Genomic DNA, 19,216 nt, shown 5'->3' on the forward strand with positions numbered 1-19,216 from the left:
GACATTCAAGTAAATGCGTGTGTGTGTGCGTGCGTGTGCGCATGTGTGTGTGTGTGTGTGTGTGTGTGTGTGTGTAACAGGAGGTATGCCAGTTAAAATGCCACAAGAATCCAGCAGAGTTTCCAGGGAAGGGAGGCAGGGCTCTGTGATCCGGGGGCTGGGAGGAGCTCGGGCAGCGCTCGGGCCTGTGAGCGTCTGCGCTCGACAAAGAGGGACGAATGTGTGAGTCTGCAGGACGGCTGCTCGTTACACACAGCTGGTCCGGTACAGGGCGGAGTCCAGAACGCCAAAACCTTTTTCCAGACTTCAGACTGGACAAACAAAGAGTCTGGGGGTAAACGTGTGTTCCCTTGTTTTGACTGTAGTGGTTGTTGTGGATCAAAGAAAGTAACTGTCAATTAATGGAGTTGTCAATCAACTGAAATTTAATAAACCAAACGATTCAGCGAGAGAATGGTTGATAATAACAATGATGAAGTGTTATATACTATATATTTTTTAATGGTTGAGCATTACATTTAAAAGCACTCCATCAAATCCCCAACACATCTCTTCGGTATTGCTGTCCACAAGAATACAATGAATGAAATGAAATGACTGTTTGGTTCCACATTTGTCTAATTGTGCATATAATATAAGACTGAAATGCAGATACTTTGCTCTCCCCCCCATGCTCCATTGCCATCAGTACAGAAAACGTGGACGACTCGATTACATGTACAACTACCTGCCGACCTCTCAGACCGTCACGAGGCCTCCAAAACAGGACAGAGCGTCAGTGTGGTGCAAAGCTAACTCCGTGTCAGTCCGATCAGTACGGTTTAATAATCCGTCACATCTCATTAGACATTAGGGAACATAAATAACCGCTCTGCGCTCAATACCGTGCAATGGTTTTTCATTCACTCAAACATTTTGGCAGAGAAAAAGTGAGAGGGAGCACAAAGCAGCCCTTCAGAGCGAGGAGGTGTGGGGCGCTGCCGCCGCGAGGCGGTTGGACTAAACAAAGCTGCCACAGTTCAGCGAGGGATGATGAACACAAACATACAGTGAAGACCAACGCCGATACAGGATATATTTAGATTCAATCCGCGTGTGGCGGATTTTGTTCTCATGTGAAAAATCTTCTCTGGCCGGTTTAAAGGCCTACGATTATGAATAACTAGCGCTTTAGTAACACACACATTGTGATCTAGTCAAAATGAAAAAAAGGGAATTTTACACAATGTGTTTACAGGTGTCGGATTGTAGAAGCGGAAATAGAAAAATGCTTTTTTAAAAGCCTTTCGTGGCTCAGGGAGCAGTGACATCACCTTGTTGGGGCTGAAGACTACAAGTTTTATAATAATTCTTACCGTCTTCAATGCAATAGATGCTATACTGGATTATTTTACCCCCGTTGGATTCTACAAAACTGACACGGAGGACTAGGACGAGACAGGGCAACGTAGTTTAAAACATACACCTCTGCACAAGGCCCGGTCTCACTCAAAGTCTTACGCCCACTGTTCACCTGAGAAACCGTCCAGAAGATACCCTCGCACGTTATGTCACCACTGTCCAGCTGTGCTCGCTCACGTTACAGCACACATCATGTCTGAAACATACTTTGCTGCTTTGGGCCTGAGGCAGACAGTCAAATGAGGTCTGGTTATTCTAAAGTGGGCCAATGTGTTGTTCAACTGAACAGCACAAAGTTTCCTCTGAGCACCAGACACCCATCCCTCCTCCTCCTCCTCCTCCTCCTCCTTTCTGAAATGGCATTTTGGATCTGGTAGGAATTACAGCTGGAGGGATCTTTGTCACGGAGGTCGACAAGAATGCAAAACAATCTTCGACTGATGTTGCATGTGTAACCATAACAGACACTCCTGACCTCTTCTTTCCTCTCTGGAGAAATTCTGCAGAAATTTGGAGTGGAGGGAGGAGTCATTTCACAGGAAAAAAGACAAAAGACCAAAAACAGGTTTGACTTTTATTTAATTACTTCCTTCCCATATTTGACCTCAAAATGCATGAGTGCAATATACAAGTATAGCTTAAGATACAATCAGCCAATAAATATAAAATTCAGTAAAATAGTACTCTAATCGTGTAAACCGGATTTCAGATGTGGTACAAATCACGACATGCCGGCCTATTTATCTAAAACGCGACGGTCGACTGCGTCTTTTTCACTATAAATGCACACTAGCTCTGCTCTGCACTTGTTTGACGTTCAAGGTGGCGGTTGGGAGGGGCAGCGTGGTGATGGAGCGTTGTGGAGACACTAAATCTATACAGGACATCCATGACAGGTTCCCAAAGCGGCCTCGACATTCAGTCCATGAGGTTTCCTTTTAGTTCAAGCACTTCCACGGCCGTTCTTTTTGGTTTCAGTTTGGTTTCCACTTAAATTTAACCCACCATCTAATTCAGTGACGTGTGAATGTTGGAAAGTACATTCGGTTTCATTTCTAGAAAGTCAAGCAACGGTAAAATCCCGCTATATTCCCCACCCGGACATCCTTTAAAAATCCCACGATAATCCAAGAACTCCATAAGCAGTAGGAACATCGCCTGTAGTAGTTGCACCATGTGGGCCGAGAGAAACTGCAGCACGGCGCACTGCAACTGTAAAACTCTTAGGTTTATAGGAATATATAGAGGTACGTATAAATAAAAGCACATTAGAGAGCTACATCTTCGTAACAAAAAGGACAAACACAAAAGACGGATGAGTGTTCTAGTGTTTCGCACACATGGAAATTTGACATGCTTATGCTACAAAATACGTTCTCGCTTGCTAGGTTAGTGTCTAAAGGTTACACGTGAAGGCGGCCAAGTCACACCGTTACCGTGCACTCACACTGCAGACCGGTCACCACGGACGTCTTTGGCTAATGTCACGTGAGAAAAAGTATCCACGACTTAACTTTCTGTTGGCGTTGATAAAAGAAGAGCATTGGGGTTTTCGTACCGCCTCTCCCCTCAAGTTTATTTATTTGCACTTTTATTTGACAGCCTTTGGGGTAAAAGCGTGAATATTCCTAAATCACATGTTGACGCCGGTCCAAACTTGTGTCATCGCAGTGTGAATGCACAGCCAGGGGGAGCACAACCCCGGCTCACTCTGCACTGAGTGGGCACGAGGTGCGTTTGGCAAGAAATCGAAAACCTGATTAAGAGAGAGAGGAGGGGGACACCAGCACACGGGCGGTGATATAATGCCTTAACAAGCCACTGAAGATAATTACAACAATATAAATGTGGTCATTCTAAAGACTGGCGTGCTGTTCATTCAACATGGATGTCTGTGGTCGTGGCAGTGTGGTCCTTCTTTAGAGTGGTGATGATGATTCATTCATAGCGGTGGATGGTCTCGGCTGTGGTTTACCAGTTGTCTAAGAAGTCAAATCCAGTCTTCAGGAGATTGTTGTTCGTGTTGTACTGAGGGAGCGGGAGGGAGAAAGAGACACAGTTTATTGAAATGGCTATTAGAAACAATAGTTGTTTTTTTTAAATGTATTTACTCTTGTTCATTCCGTCTACATAGGACTAATTTAACTGGACCCTCTTTTAACTGCATCTCAAGAATTGTCCCATTTTATTTTCCTAAAAGGACAAAGACGTTCTGTCACATTCTTCCTTCTTACATGTCAGGATGCTTTTAAACCCGCGAGGTTGTGTTTGTTTGGGCCGGTGTGAGAGCAGAGAATCAAACTCGGCTGCAGACTAAACAACCAGAGAGCGACTGAAAGGTTTGGTTTAGCTCCATCCGCAGGACTGTATGAGTTTAGTTTTTTAGCATTAATCCACCTACTGATCTTAACTAAATATTTACAGCTCCTATTTAGTGTTTATTAAGTCTGTCTGAACAGGAAAAAGACCAAAACTAAGAGGCAACAATGTAGAAAACCGAACTGCAGTTGTAAAAGCGGCCTGTAGAAAGCGTGGGATAGATGAAGAACTCCTGTGGGTCTATAAAATACATTTTGGACTAAACAAATGCCGAAAGTCATTTAAAAAAGACACGTTGCATTATTGGCCACATTGTGATGTCACCTTTTATTTTCAGAGTAGACATATGCAGCTCCCCACAGGTAACAGTCGAGCACTTTTAAGGTAGATTTTCTGAACTCTAAACCTTCATCATCGCTTCTTAATGTCACTATAAATGCACTTTTGTTGCCCCACAGATTTAATTCATACTCACAGCAGTCAATGCATATTGTCAAGGTACACAATATAAAAACGCTCACTTCCTGTAGTAGCCACAAGACTGTGAAACAGCATCCCTCACCTTATCCAATCTGTACACACACACAAATATATATATATTTCAGAACTCACCTGGGCAAAGGTGGGGCTGGCGGATGAACCGTCGTCCTCCTTCTCTTTCTCCACCCTGGCGGGGTGGTGGGAGGGCTTGGACATCATGCTGGAGGAGAACACTTCGTCCACGGTGTTACCGACCGACGGCAGGGTGCTCTGAGAGCGCTCCCATCCGGCCACCGACGACGACACGCTGACAGGGGGCGGCGGGTTTGGCGAGATGGAGATGGACGCAGGTGTTGCGCTCACAGCAACGGGGATAGCGATGGGGATCGCGATGGGAGGGTGGGGGGCGGGGGGTTTGGGCGCTCGGGGCTTGGTGGACCTGGTGGGAGCTGGAGGGTGGGGGTCTACTGCCTCGTGCTCCTTGGTGGTGACAGTGGTCTCCTGTGGAAAAATTATATTTATTGTTGACATTATCAAGGTCACTGGGAAAGAAAATGTAAGATTTTCAAAGTATGTTTAAGATTTAATTTAAAGCGGTAGAAAAGCAACAATATTTGTTGACATTTCCTTGAAGTTCTTGCATGATCATGACAAGCTACAAAGGCGATTGATGTGGATCGAATGAAAATAGAAAAGCCCCAGCAACAACAAATGCGCACAAAGCTAGAAAAGGAAGAGCAGCAAAGTAGAACGTTCAGAAGCAATATAGACATTCATATCATTGTTTTCTCTTTGGACTGCATTCGCCATCTGCTTCTCCGACACTTGAGGAGGCTTCACAGATGCCAGCCATCTCGGCTTCAGGCTAGACTCTATTTCCGGATGCACGGCTCGATAAGAAAAAAGGGACAAGTGTTGGGGAGCTGGCTTTTAATCTGTTGTTTGTTAGGAACTGTCAAGACCCTAAATGCCACCACGCTCGTGCCAAAATGCGGGAACAAACAAACGGTGGCTGCAGCTTGAACTGAAAACGTCACCGGACAGAGAAGCGCGAAAGGTTTCAGCAATTACCTGTCGGAGGTAGGAGGGGAGGGATTTCTCTCCTTTCTCGAGGGACTTGATCTGGCTGGGGGTGAGGGACTGGAAGTCGGCTTGCTCTCCCTCCAGCCTGGACCTCTCGGCGCTGATCTTCCAGAAAGACGACTCTTCTTCCGGCCTCCGTACCTCACTGACGGACACCTTCACAGTCGCACAATAACACAAAGATTTGCCGCTTTAGTAAAATTCCTGGGACAGTGTCTTATTCCTTGCGATTGAGATTTTTATTAAGGTAAAGGGTCATTCGAAAAAGCATCTCCTACTGGAGATAAGGGCCATTTAAACACGCCAACAGTGCTGTCCTTATCATACCTTAACTCCTGGCGTGCTCTTGCCGAGCTGGCTTGAATGAGGAACCTTTGCCTTCGGGTCGGCCTGCGAGGCGGAGAGCCCCTGGTCCGCAGGGCCCAACGTCAAGCTGAAGTCCAACTGGCTCTGAAAGAGGGAAGCACCAATGTCTCACATGCACATTTCAGGCAGAAAATCAACCAAGTGTTGGGTGATGTAATCGCAGGGATCAAAAGGAAGGATATAAATAGACGTGTTTGCTAACTTCATACAACAACACATAAGTCCTGGAATGACAAGGGAATTGCTGACCATTATAATAATTGAGTAATCATTAAAGTAAATTATCCAGCAACAATGCTAAACGTTGTTTGGGTCTTAAATGGGATGGATGATTCAATTATTTGGAAAGATGTTGAAAATTGGCTCGCCAGTGGGATTATTACTATTCTGACATTTGTACAGCCTACACAATTAATTCGGGAACATTTTGTCAACAAAAACAACAACAACAACTAGTTGTAGCATGACAAGATTGTGCAAGACTCAAACTAAATATTGAATACTGATATAATTACCTTCGTCTCCCAGGAGAAGGGGGCGGAGTGCTCATCTTGCCAGGTGATATCCTGCACACAAACACATCAGTTTCAACTGACACACCCAGGGCTTTCCTTAAATTGCATAATAAGCATGATGACAATGAAGCTTATACCATACCTAAGACTAAAGCCGACATTATTTACATCTTAAGCAGCAAAAACACAACAACATGAACCGAACACACACACGTCATTAATATGAGCCTATTGTAAGTAGATATTGATATATATTTATTTATCAGTTTGTGATTGTGACTAAATGCCACTTCAAACGGCAGCTCGCACGTAACATACCAGGAAGCCAACAATGACGTAGTTATGCGTTTCGCTACGTGGCTAACGTACGCGGCTAACAACACGGGCCACTGTGGGCTCTAAAAACACACACAAAGCCATGCCATAGCATTTAAAACGCGGTCTAAGTACCTCCTCGCCGAAATGAACTATCTTCTGGCCCGTTTGAATGAGCAGTTTCGGGTAGCAGACCACGTCGTCGCGCTCGACTCTGTGCATGGCGTATCGGGCTTGGATGTGAGGATCCATCATCCCGTTGTCAATGGCGCTGTCCTGCTCCTGCGGCGTCATCTTCTCCCAGGACGGGCCGTGCTTGGCCTCAATGGTCTTCCTCTCCTGCATGATCTTCCGCGCCATGGAGTTGATAGAGGAGAAGTACTCGAACTTCTTTTCCTCCATCCTGTGGGCGTCGAGCCCCGCCATGGTCGCGGCGGCCATCTTTAGCTGCTTTCCAGCTGTTGTTTATTGTGTGAGGAAGAGAAGGAAGCTGGTGGGCGGGGCCGAGTGGGCGGTGGGCGGGGCCACGTTCGAGCACAGTTGGACGGGTTAGCTGCGCCATCTAGTGGTATGATATGGTATGGCGCTGCACCAACAGGTTGGTGCTGAAATGCCTTAATTGGGGAGGACCTAAAAGCTCATTGACATTATGGCCTTTTAGGTTGACACGGGGAACTTGTCGGCAAACTGTTACTTATTTAGCTACACATCCAAAAGTTATGGAGCAGCAAAATCGTACTGTTGAATTCAACTGCAACACGACTGTCGAAAGTAGGTGCACTTTTTTTTAGCTCTTGTTTATCTGCCTCTTGAGCTGCTAAACCCTGAGTCAATGTCAACAAAGTAAGATTGCATTAGTAAACAGTTGCTTATCCAGACCAGAACACATACAGCATTATAAAATGAATTCATGAACCTGCACTGGGGGACACCGGGTTCTTGAGTGAATCTCTAGAAAATGTACTTGAGATTTAACTTGCAGTGTGATTATTGTGATCAAATTACTATGATCGGAGATTTTACACCAGAATAGTGTAATAACAAAACACTAATTTTCTAATTTTGTTGATTAAAAAAAATGATGTATATGAATCAATGATTTATAGAATGTTAAATGTGATGAATCATAAAAAAAACACATCATGAAACTGAACCAGCTTGAAATATTTGCACTAAAAATTGACTAAACATTCCAATTTATTAATTTTATTATTTTTTACGGTTAGATACAAACACATGCACATGTCATATTCACATACAAAACATGAAACAAAGGAACAATTTGTTATTAAAATATTTACAGTCCTACAAGTCATGCCTGCAAATGTAATAATATTCAGAAGAAACTGATAAGTACGAACTGTACACACGACTTTAGAGCAACAACAACAAAACTTGTATGGCTTTCAGTCAATACAAACCGGTCCCGGGACACAGCTCATTGGGTCAGACCACAGCGGAGAGACAACAATGTGCCACTTGGGCGACAATAGCCAAAAATATGTCGCGCTAAGTACAAAACACAAAGCAAGAACCAAATTAAATCTCAAAAGTTCACTTTTTGTACAATGTTTAAAAGTGTTCTTTAGTGATACAGTACCTTTATATATTCCATTATTCTTAAGTACTTTTTCAATTTCCATAAGTATTTCCAAATTTGCATCACTGATATGATTTTTTTGTTTTGTTGCATTACATAAATAAATAACGCTTAGTGTAGTTTTACACAATTGCTCGACATTTTCATTACTTTTTTTTCCTTTTTGTTGCCTGATGGATCTCTGGAGCCTTCTTCAGGCTGTGCTTTGGCTGACATCACGGAGGCTGAGCTTCTCGTGATTCACCAGACGCTCGCCGTTTGAACGCATGTGAAGGGCAATGGCCGGCTCTTTCTTCTCCTTTCGCCTGGATGAGCGAGCGCACGCCAGGTAGAAGATCTCGGCCACGTTGAGCACGAGAGAGATGCAGGCCACGACGAGCATGAAGATGATGAAGATGGTCTTCTCCGTGGGGCGAGACATGTAGCACTCTACAACGAAGGGACAGGGGGCTCGGTTGCAGACGACTCTCGGGTCCATGATGAACCCGTACAGGTAATATTGCCCCACGATGAACGCTACCTCCAGGACGATTCTGAAAAATATGGAGGTCATGTAGTTTCCCAGAAGGTCGCCTTTAATCTCGACGTGGCCTTTGTCGTCGGAGTACTTTGGATATTTGACGACTTCGCTCCTGGAGTGGGTCGCCATGTGCTCCCTCATCTTATTTTCCTTGTGGATAATGTGGAGGACGTGGCCGAGGTAGATCAGCGTTGGAGTTGACACAAAAATAATCTGGAGGACCCAGAACCGGATGTGTGAGATCGGGAAGGCCTGGTCGTAGCAGACGTTCTTGCAACCAGGCTGCTTGGTGTTGCAAACCATGTTCGACTGTTCATCTCCCCACACCTGCAATGTCCAGGTGAGAAGTTAACATCATTAGATATGTCAGGTGAAGTGACATAAAGGCATTTTATTTGAGTTTGCGTAACACATCTGGCTGAACCCACTGGTGTGATTAGATAATTGTGTTGATAACAGCTGAATGATAAACAAGCAGGCGACACAATGTCACTCTGAAGATACGTTGTTGTGTTTCTAAAAACAATAAGACTCACCTTTTAAGTCAGAGTCAAAGCTCTATTGGTTTTTTTGTAAGCAGGCTAATTAAGCAGACTGGATTTATACTCTCTTGCCCAATGCATGCTGGGATAGCCTCCAGGCTGTGCACCTCTTTGTAACATACGCAGTAAAGATAAAGATATTTCTTTATTTGAAAATGTGTCAAAACTTCTTTATTATAATTATAAAGCCTGATCATTTGTTATTGAGCCCAGTCGGGGGTGGATTGAGCTGTGGGCTTCGGCCACCAGAGGGCAGCGTTTCATATACAAGCTCTTAACGTCGCATAAAAGTGATTCAGGAGTTCATCAGTGAGGAAAAGCGAGACAAATAAATACACTTTGAACAAAAAGAAGGAGACCTTCTCTGCTCCAGCTCCAAGGATCATGATCCTGAAGATGAAAAGCACGATGAGCCAGACCTTCCCGATGACGGTGGAGTGGGACTGGACCTTGTCCAGCAGAGAGGACAGAAAACCCCACTCGCCCATGGTCTCTGATCTGATAGGAGAAAGCAAATAAAATAATATTTTAGATAATAAAAAATCCCTCCTTTCATCATTGCACAGTTAATTTATAATATTCCCGGCATGTCCAAAGTGAAAACTGGTGAATTTGTATGAAGTGTTTGAGAAGAAAAGCATAATTTGTAAAAACGTAATGAGTATTTTGTTGTTTATTTCAGTCTTAACTTGGTCATTTAAGCCATGATATTTTAGTCTCTATATTACATAAAGCACAAAATGATGGGACAAGGCATCTTGGTGTTTTTAACACACGGCACTGGGTGCTTTTGGGTCGTGATTATAGATTAACATTGAGCGTAAAACATTGTGAACAACAGCAGAAAGTCTGCTGAGTAGACACAATTCCATGTTGTAAAAACCCTCACATGAAGATCTGAACGTAAACAGAGAGCCATAAAAAACAATCCGTAACGGAGACTTATCTCACACTATCTCACTTTATGGGATTATATCTAAGGATTGGGGAGCAATTTATATTCCAAAAATGTTTCTGTAAGCCTTTTAACTGCTACAAATATATATATGTAATAATAATAATATTATTATTATTTGAAGAAAAGCCCTTTTTTAGTGTATCCTAACTACACATCATGACTTCATTGAGACAACTTTTAAATATAATATTGTGTGTGTACGCATTGCCAAGAGCTTCGAATCCCAAGAAAATGTGAAGATAATATGGATTTTCTACCCTCATTGATTATGAAAAATGCATCTGTCTGGAGGGTCAGGCATTTTTTTTCCTGAGTTTCTCTGCACCACTGGTGGAATGTGACATTTACTTGACTGTACTTGAGTAAATGTTTGAGGTACTTCTACTTTACTTGAGTATTTCCATTTACTTACTTCTACTCTACGACATCTCTGTGGGAAATATTGTACTTTTTACTCCCCTACATTTATTTGACATCTTTAGTTACTTTCATATTCAGATTTATATTCCAAAAAACAATACATGGCTAAATGACTATGTATTATAGTTTATAGGAATGTAAGATAAAATGTATTGATATCTACGTTGATATCAATATAACCATGCATCATATGAAAAAATAGCTCCACCTTTACCAACTGCTTGATTAGAATGATAAACACATTAATTAAAAGCACTAATAGTTATCATGCAGTAATATAATATATACCGTATTATTCTGCATAATAAATACTTTTACTTTGCATGCCATAAGTACACATTGATGCTCTCATACTTTTGTACTTTTACTCAAGTACAATTTTAAATTCAGGACTTTTGTATTTTCCCACAAAGTATTTCTACACTGTGATACTGCTACTTTCACTGAAGTACTTCTTCCACCACTGCTCTGTACTCCCAAACACACACGCACGCACGCACACACACACACACACACACACACATGCACGCGTATGAACACTCTTAGAAGACTGTGCTGAAGCAAAAACACTCCTAAAATAGATCCATCATGCGACAGCGTTGAGGTAGTGGAAAGTCTTCCAGCAGTAATACCGTTACATTTAAGATGGAATTCATTACATTGTGTATCGTGTGCAGCAAAATAAATACATTCAAAACAAAGTAATCTCACACTTTACCTTTGATTTTAAGGCCTCGGTGCAGACCAACAGACGGTCACCAGCTGTGGAGATGAATGATAGAGAGCCAGTGAACCAAACCAAGCCTTCCTACGGTACCTTGAACTTTAGATTAGATGAAACTGCGCAACATGTGAGCTGTCGCCAAGTGGACAATTTGGGCCGAGAGCACTGACAAGATTGTGCGGGTTAATGATTGGCAGTGCTATAAATGAAATGATGGTGCTTGTTATTTTTCTCCAGATGTTTGATGCTTTTGTTCCTTCTTACTCAGGTCTGGTTCTTCTATTAGTGCTACTTCATAGTTAAATCTGCATGAAGCTTGCATATTGTATTTGGGATGGAAGTGCAGGGGCCAAAGGGGAATCGGCAACAACACGTTCACCCGTACGTACATGCTGATGCAACCTCGCAGTGAGGGCTACGTGAGGATTGGACCGTCGCTCATTTTTTGTTGAATCTGTGTGAACAGAAGGTTGTTTTTTTTTCTTCTTTTTTTTTCATGTGATTCATACAAAGTCGGAAACAAACGGAGCAAATCTAAAACCATAAGCTCCTCAAAGATGCTTTTGTTGAAGGGATTTAGTGTTGAATTGCAAAATATTGAGCAGGTCCTCGTGATCGCTGCAGCTTTTACGGCTGTGTTTGTCCCCTTATAGCTCTACAGTCTGTATCTGATGTCCTCAGACTGATATGAAATCACTGCAATGATTCATGAATCAGTAATGGTGGCTAATAAATGCCAATCCATCAACCACTCCCTTGTCTGCAGGCAGATGCTGTGATAAAGTTGCAATGGTTAATCTGTCACGCGGCAGACAATGGCAACCGATTGACTAATTGCTTAATCATTAAAAATGTTCTTTATAAATTCTGTCTATTCATCCCATTGCAGTGATATTACACAGATTTTATATTGATTTGAAACCGTCACAATGTGACGGATATTTTTCACACTTTGCTAAAATTTCATAGACTGAATATCTTAAAAGATCCACAGACTCATCAGTAATGAAAATAATTGTTATTTGCCTGAGAGCTTTACCTGATAAAAATAAATCTATATTATCTATATAAATATAAATCTATATAAATATAAATCTGTATATCTATATAAATATGAAGCTCTTTGACAGTAAGGTGTTTGACGGAAAAACAATTATAGTCATGAAACATTTTTTTAAATCTTAAATTTAAATCTTTTATTAACAACACTACCACACAAACAAATAGGAACTGTTCACCACAATCATCTTCATCATCATCATCATCATCGTCACCGCTCAGTGAGCGAAAATGTTTCAAGTCCTTTATAATGAACATGGCAATAACTTATACAGGACTCGTTCAAAACCGAGGCACAGACAAAACTCTGCTCACGAAAAGATTAACGAATGAGTATTGAAGAACAAAAATGCATGATCAACATTACACGCTTTCCATTATTTGATTTCCTCTTAAATAATACAAAATATATGTAAAATCCCAACAATGTGGCCCTAAAAAAAACAAAAAATCAGATTTATGGACGTCTATATAGCGACGAAGCTTCTGTTTCATATTCTGCCGGGATTTTCGAAAGCATTTTGAATGAACTCTTTATTAAGTCTCTTATATGTGTGTGAACAAGGAGGACAGCAATCTGAAAGGAACATTCAATACACTCAAAGTGTTTTTTTAGTGACCGCTCAGTAGTCGCTTCTCCTCTTTGGCTCCATCCAGGCTTCCACCGATACTCTGGCTGCCCTCCAGCTCCATGTTCATCTTGTTCTGCTTGCGCACGTCCTCCGTCGTCGGCCACCTGGGAGACGACAGGCTGGCGGGGTTCTCCGCCGAGGTGATCTTGTGCGAGCGGGGCCGGGAGCCGCATCGGACCCTGGTGCAGATCAGGTAGAACACCTCGATGAAGTTGAGGAACAGGGAGACGCAGGCCACCACCAGCATGAAGATGATGAAGATGGTCTTCTCTGTGGGCCGGGACATGTAGCACTCCACCGTGAAGGGGCAGGGCTTCTTGCTGCAGGGGAACATGGGCACCATGATGAAGCCGTACAGGTAGTACTGGCCCAAGATGAAGGCGCCCTCGATGACGATCTTGAACACCAGTTGGGTCAGGTAGCTGCCCAGCAGGTTCCCCTTGATCGTCACTTTCCCCTTCTCGTCCGTGTACTTGGGCTGTTTGAGCACCCGGGACCCCCCGGGGCTCGACAGGTGCTCCCTCATCTTGTTCTCCCTGTGGATGACGTGCACGGCGTGGCCCAGGTAGACCAGCGTGGGCGTGGAGACGAAGATGATCTGGAGCACCCAGAAGCGAATGTGCGAGATGGGGAAGATCCAATCGTAGCAGACGTTCTCGCAACCGGGCTGCTGCGTGTTGCAGACGAAACCCGACTGCTCGTCGCCCCAGACGGCCTCAGCACCGGCGCCCAAAACCATGATCCTGAACAGGAAGAGCACGCTCATCCAGATCTTCCCGATCACCGTGGAGTGGGACTGGACCTTGTCCAGCAGCCCCGACAGGAATCCCCAGTCGCCCATCTTTGTCCGTGATCTTCAGTTACCGATCTGAGATCACAAACACATGAAAGAACAAACTTCTAATTTAGCTTGCAATGATCTGAAACAACTTGGTATCGAATTGTTAAGCTGCTGCTGGAAGAAATAAAAGTCTTTGTTTTATTTATATGTAGATCAAATATTGGTTCTCCTCTTGAATCTGGCTATTTGAGATGTAAGAGGCAATGCGCTAGCGGGTTAATATTTTTCTGAAACATGCAGTGATCAGAAATCTGAATGGAAGACTCGGTGCCATGATAGTACCACGACATAATAAGCTGGTAAAGAAATAAAATGGAGAAGGTGAAAATGAAGAAAAAAAGCAGTTTGTAAATATAACTTAAAAGCGTATGTTTTATAATATCGTAGATTACATACAAGCATATTAAACGTGTCTTGTGAGCAAAACTGGACTGTAAAACATGAAAAACAATCTCATACAAGTATTAATGAACTTTAAGTCATATTCATACTGGTTAAGAAATTAACAGTCAGGGTAAAAAAAAAAGTAAAAACATCAGTTTCTTACAAATATGTTAATAGAGAAAAATAAAGAATACTCTACATTTCCATTGGGCATAATGCTCTTAACAAATATTCCCTCCTCATTCTATTTCCTTTACATTTGCAAATGATTAGTTGGCTCTGTAGCGAAGAACAATAGTTGCATCTTACCTGCTGACCTGGTCAGAAAGGACTGTCTCTGGCTGGGACGGATCGCTAACTTTAAAGTTGGACCTTGGAGTGTGCTGGCTGAGGACCGAAGAGGGAATTGAGCAACGCACATCTGGCTTCTGATGTGTGTTGTCAGCAAGTTGAGAGCAAGAGGACAGGTGTAATAATTGACAGGTGTCCTCGGTTTATCGCACGCAGCTTAATGGCCACGCATTTGAAAATAAACAGGGAAAGTGTACGATCACTAAAACCAGGCTGAATTGAACTGCTGCTCATATTGAATAGAATGAAAGTGAGTGAGGTTATGGGTAATAAAAAAAAGTGAATCGCGTTGGAAGTCACATCAAGAAATATGGGATTGAACAACTGAAATATAACCAGTTACTAATTAAACTTGAGAGGATAAGTCTGCTTCCTTTTGGCAGAGACTTGCTGGCCGGTCATCTTGTGCCTGTGTGCGTGCGAAGCCAAGCTAACAGTCGACGCTAAGTGTATGAATAAAACAAATATTTCCTTAAAAGTGCTCCAAATAATATCACTTGCAGTCTATTTGCTCTGGTTGTTAGATGTTTCTGTTCCTGTGATGAACACACGCTTTGAGGAATGCAATGTTTTGTGATGGCAGCGCCAAAATAAGGTTTTCTGTTTTATACATCCTCAGTTTACAAAGTTTAAAACAGCATTAAAAGCAAATGCATTATGACAAGTGGAGCTCTTTATATAGAGTACAATAGATCAGTAAAAAAAAAAACCCTCAAAGGTCCAGATGGATGTTGGTTGTTCTCAAATGAAAAAAAAAGACTTGACAAAATCAGGTAAGCATATACATGAGAGGTTTATTGAATCAACATTGTATAAAATCAGTAAAAAAAAAACAACACATTTGCAAAATCGGTCTGTCAACTGCAAGACATTTCAACAAACATTTGTTTTTACTATGTCAGAGTAACTTTCGGCGACATTTTGCATGTGACTCGGCACTGTTTACAGAAGCTGGCTTCTCTCTCAAACACCCTTCTCTTTCCTTCCCAAAGCCAAAGCACACGAACACCGGACCCCGAACGGACCGCGGCCCCCGTGCTTCAGATGCGGACCTCGCCTCCCAAGCCGTTGCTCTCAGCCGACACATTCACAGCGGCCTCGGTGACCCCGGTGCCTTTGGCCCCGTTGACCCCGGACTTTCGTCCTTGGAGCTCCAGCTCCAGGTCGACACAATTTTGGAGCGTCCCGTCGCAGCTTTTAAAAGCTTTCCTCTCCGAAGACGGCGGCGTCACGGGGGTCACGGTGTAGTCCTGCCTCCTCGTCACGCACTCCTTCACGGCTTTCACGCACAGGTAGACCAGCTCGACCAGGCTGAGGAGGAGGGAGACGAGCGCCGACGCCAGCATGAACCAGATGATGACCGACTTCTCCGTCGGCCTCGACAGGAAGCAGTCCACCTTGTGTTTGCACGGGGAGTGTTCGCAGACGTAGACGGCCTGCAGGGTGAAGCCGTACAGAAAGTACTGACCCACGATGAACAAAACTTCCAGGATAATCTTGGCCACGAGATGGAGGACGTAACTGCGAAGGAGACGGCCGCGGATGCTGATCTTGCCGGTGCTCTTGGTGTACTTGGGTACTTTGTAGGCCCTCCGAAGGAACAGGCCGGCCTGGTCGTCCAACTCGGCCTGCTTCTTCATCCTCTCCTTCATCTGGACTCGGAAGAACGGGAGGGGGAAAAAAAGAGTTGGACATTTTGTAAGATTAAAAAAAAAGACTTGCAGATCTATTGGAAGCTATTAGGAGGAAGATGAAAGATGGATGCCGCCGCCGGGTAGGAAGTTCAGGAAATGTATGAGATATAGACTCAAACAGTTTTGCCAAATTAATTATTCCTCAACTTTTATTGAGAGTAGCGTTATCTCACCCCTTTAAAACTTGGAAGCGTTTGGAGTTTCTTTTTTGAAGTATTGACACTTATAAACCTCTGATAATTGACACATCTACTGTTCCTAAATACAACACTAGACCTTTTAAGCCAACAAAAAGTGAGTTTTGGGTCCTGAAAATATAGATTTGAGATAAGTATCACTTTAAAGCTGTATTAATCTAATTTTGGATCTTAGGAGGCAGACAAAGTGGAAGCAGCTGCCAGACAGTAAACATGTAATCTTAAATAAGATGAATTCAATACACTTTTACGTCACTGGCCCAGGCTTCTGCCACCACAGGTGTGGCGTGCCTGACAAACAGCATCCACCAGTCTCTCCTGTCCTACTACATCCACTGCAGAGACACACCTTCTTCTCAATGTGGATCACTTGGAGGACGTGACCAAGGTAGAGCAACTTTGGAGTGGACACGGCAATAATCTGAAGAACCCAAAAGCGGACATGAGAGATGGGGAAGGCGCGGTCGTAGCAGACGTTCTCACATCCCGGCTGCTTGCTGTTGCAGACGAAGTCAGACTGCTCATCGCCCCAGACCTAGAGGAAGAGGAGAGAAACAAGATGATGCATATGCTACTGCAGGAGGGAGGAGTTTCAAGACATCCACAGGTCCCTACATTGTGGCTACTGCTGTGAAGTCTGTTTGAAATGGGGAATAGGAAGGCCGGACCTTGTCGGCGCCGGTGTGCAGGACCAGGATGCGGAAGACGAACAACACGGTGAGCCAGACCTTGCCGATCACCGTGGAGTGAATCTGCACTTTATCCAGCAGGCGGCCCAGCACATCCCATTCGCCCATTTCAGTTGCTCGTCGTCTTGCTTTCTGTGGGAGGAGGTGAAAACGAAGAGGTGAGGACACCGAGGACATCTCTGAAGATGTCCTCGCACCAGTTGAGAAGTATGCACACTGGTACTGCTGAACCAAAAGAGAATGGGTTGTAGTCCTGGTTTTATTACTTTCATTAGCAGTTGAGTAGCACCGCGAGATCAGTTTTACAAACACAGCAAATAATACTTGTGAAATCATTGCGGGTGTGGAAGTCAGAACAGCCAGACTTCCTCACAAGGACAAACGTTTATCATTTCTTGCAGACGAGTAGAAGCCACGGCTGCTGACTCTGATCTCCAAAACACACTTATCTGCTGCAACCCGAGACTTTCACCTTGGTTGCCGTTGCAAATTTGAATTCAGAGACTGTGAGCTCAGCCCCTTTTCAAACTGAACGAATACAGATGAAATACAGATTCGCTAGGCTGGGTAGATAAGGCTGGTGCAAGTGTTCTGTTTATTGTGTGTCTTTCACATAATGAATCATTTTATTCTGAATTTGGTTTATTTCATGTAGGCCTGTTTTGCCTTGTGTTGCATTGTTTGTTTCTTCTTCTTATTCAAAACAATAGTATTTTGTGAAGCATTCTCCTATTGCGTCGTCTCACATCCTCACAAGACCAAACACAAGACTGTTTGGTAGCTGTTTGACGTGTTAGTTGTGAAGAATCACATTTCTTTTACAAACTACATATGCCTATTTAGCTTTTTCCAAACTGTACACCAACATACATCCAAAAATAAATCCGGTAAACTTAAATAATAATTCCAGTACATGCACAGTATAATAGACAATTTTTTTCCTTTCTGACAATGTAAAATCAGAGAGAATAGATGTGTAAAAAGAAATAAATCAACTCACCAGTTCATACCGACACACAAAAGGTGAATGAAGAGAGCGATGTCTCGGGAGGACGAGAAAAACAGAAAGTGTGGAAGAAGCAGCTCTTTCATGGCTCCTGGGCATCTTATCTGGAAGGACACCATCATAACCACAACAACAACCCTCCGGTCCCAACACTGAACCTGAGTGGCTGCTAAAAACCTTGTTTTGTCCTGTTGCTTGTATCGCTGGCCAATCTGCTTCACACCTGAATAAATAAGCGAGGAAACAAATGCAGACGCCTCGAGGTGTGATGAGCACGAGGGGGCTGTGATTCACTTTGCGTGCCCTTTACAGATCGCGGCCCAAACTCTACAGCTATCAGAGATTTAGGACCAGTGTGTGAAAGGATGGCGTTTTCTCCCCTCAGTCGTGTTTTCCACAGACTTGGAGAAGCAGCACTGAAGCTGCTCTGGCAGAGTTAGCAAAAATGAACAAGGGGCTTCTTGCGATGGAGCGCTCCTGTAGCTTATTGGTTAAGATGTCCCTGCACAACAGGTTGTCAAAACATGCCTGTTTGACCACACGGGGTGAATTTAATAGCGGTTAATATTCTAAGACACGATCTACCGCATCAGATGAGGTCTGCCATGTTGTCATGGAGGTGTAGATGCTTTCTCAGCCATCATGACCTCAAAGTTTAAATTGATCTTGGAAACGCTTATCAACAGAATATCGGTTCTTTCGGTTCATTTCCTGCTAGTGTGTGCGCTTACAAAGAGACTTTTCCTGTACAAATGTTTTCCCAAACTGGGGAACACCATTTAAAAAGAAACTCAATCTTATACTGTTCTATTTCTTTAAGTTTGGGCCTTAAATTTGAATTTAATTAAATGTATTTCTGTATCCCTACCGCTAGTTAGAATATTATTGTATTGCCATTTCTGATGGTATTTTGTATTTATGAATCATTTTGTACTACTTGTTACTTTACAGCGGGCTTTATTTTATTAGTTGATTCTCCTAATCTTTACAGCACTTAAGGTGACACTTGTTTGTATGAAAAGAAGCTGTATAAAAGTTTATTGTGACATCTGTTATTATGTTATCTATATGTAATGTTTTTCAGTATGTTCTGATCCAAAACAAAACTCATTCTCAACTC

At 43.1% G+C, this 19,216-nt stretch overlaps 4 protein-coding genes across 4 annotated transcripts; all 4 read right to left on the bottom strand.

The window, feature by feature from the left end:
- Nucleotides 1-1,954: 1,954 nt before the first annotated feature.
- On the bottom strand, nucleotides 1,955-6,954 carry cunh1orf198 (chromosome unknown C1orf198 homolog). Its single transcript, XM_068577738.1, has 6 exons — nucleotides 6,615-6,954; nucleotides 6,165-6,215; nucleotides 5,611-5,733; nucleotides 5,272-5,439; nucleotides 4,333-4,701; nucleotides 1,955-3,429 (listed from the first exon to the last, which is right to left on the bottom strand). Exons 1-6 carry the CDS (start codon nucleotides 6,918-6,920, stop codon nucleotides 3,373-3,375), a joined length of 1,074 nt encoding a protein of 357 aa, XP_068433839.1. The 5' UTR covers nucleotides 6,921-6,954; the 3' UTR covers nucleotides 1,955-3,372.
- A 1,318-nt stretch (nucleotides 6,955-8,272) lies between these two features.
- On the bottom strand, nucleotides 8,273-9,650 carry LOC137785471 (gap junction Cx32.2 protein-like). The gene is made up of 2 exons (XM_068576727.1): nucleotides 9,501-9,650; nucleotides 8,273-8,926 (listed from the first exon to the last, which is right to left on the bottom strand). The coding sequence occupies exons 1-2, from the start codon at nucleotides 9,627-9,629 to the stop codon at nucleotides 8,273-8,275; spliced, it is 783 nt and encodes a 260-aa protein (XP_068432828.1). The 5' UTR covers nucleotides 9,630-9,650.
- A 3,264-nt stretch (nucleotides 9,651-12,914) lies between these two features.
- LOC137785493 (gap junction Cx32.2 protein) lies at nucleotides 12,915-13,775 on the bottom strand. The gene has a single exon (XM_068576773.1). The coding sequence runs from the start codon at nucleotides 13,773-13,775 to the stop codon at nucleotides 12,915-12,917; it is 861 nt and encodes a 286-aa protein (XP_068432874.1).
- A 1,775-nt stretch (nucleotides 13,776-15,550) lies between these two features.
- Nucleotides 15,551-17,198, bottom strand: gja11 (gap junction protein, alpha 11). Its single transcript, XM_068576726.1, has 3 exons — nucleotides 17,070-17,198; nucleotides 16,751-16,936; nucleotides 15,551-16,162 (listed from the first exon to the last, which is right to left on the bottom strand). The coding sequence occupies exons 1-3, from the start codon at nucleotides 17,196-17,198 to the stop codon at nucleotides 15,551-15,553; spliced, it is 927 nt and encodes a 308-aa protein (XP_068432827.1).
- Between the last annotated feature and the right edge of the window lie 2,018 nt (nucleotides 17,199-19,216).

Source organism: Clinocottus analis, unplaced genomic scaffold (genome assembly GCF_023055335.1).
Source record: "Clinocottus analis isolate CAN_PGR_092001 unplaced genomic scaffold, fCliAna1.0.p SCAF_15, whole genome shotgun sequence".
In the NCBI taxonomy this organism is placed as follows: Eukaryota; Metazoa; Chordata; class Actinopteri; order Perciformes; family Cottidae; genus Clinocottus; species Clinocottus analis.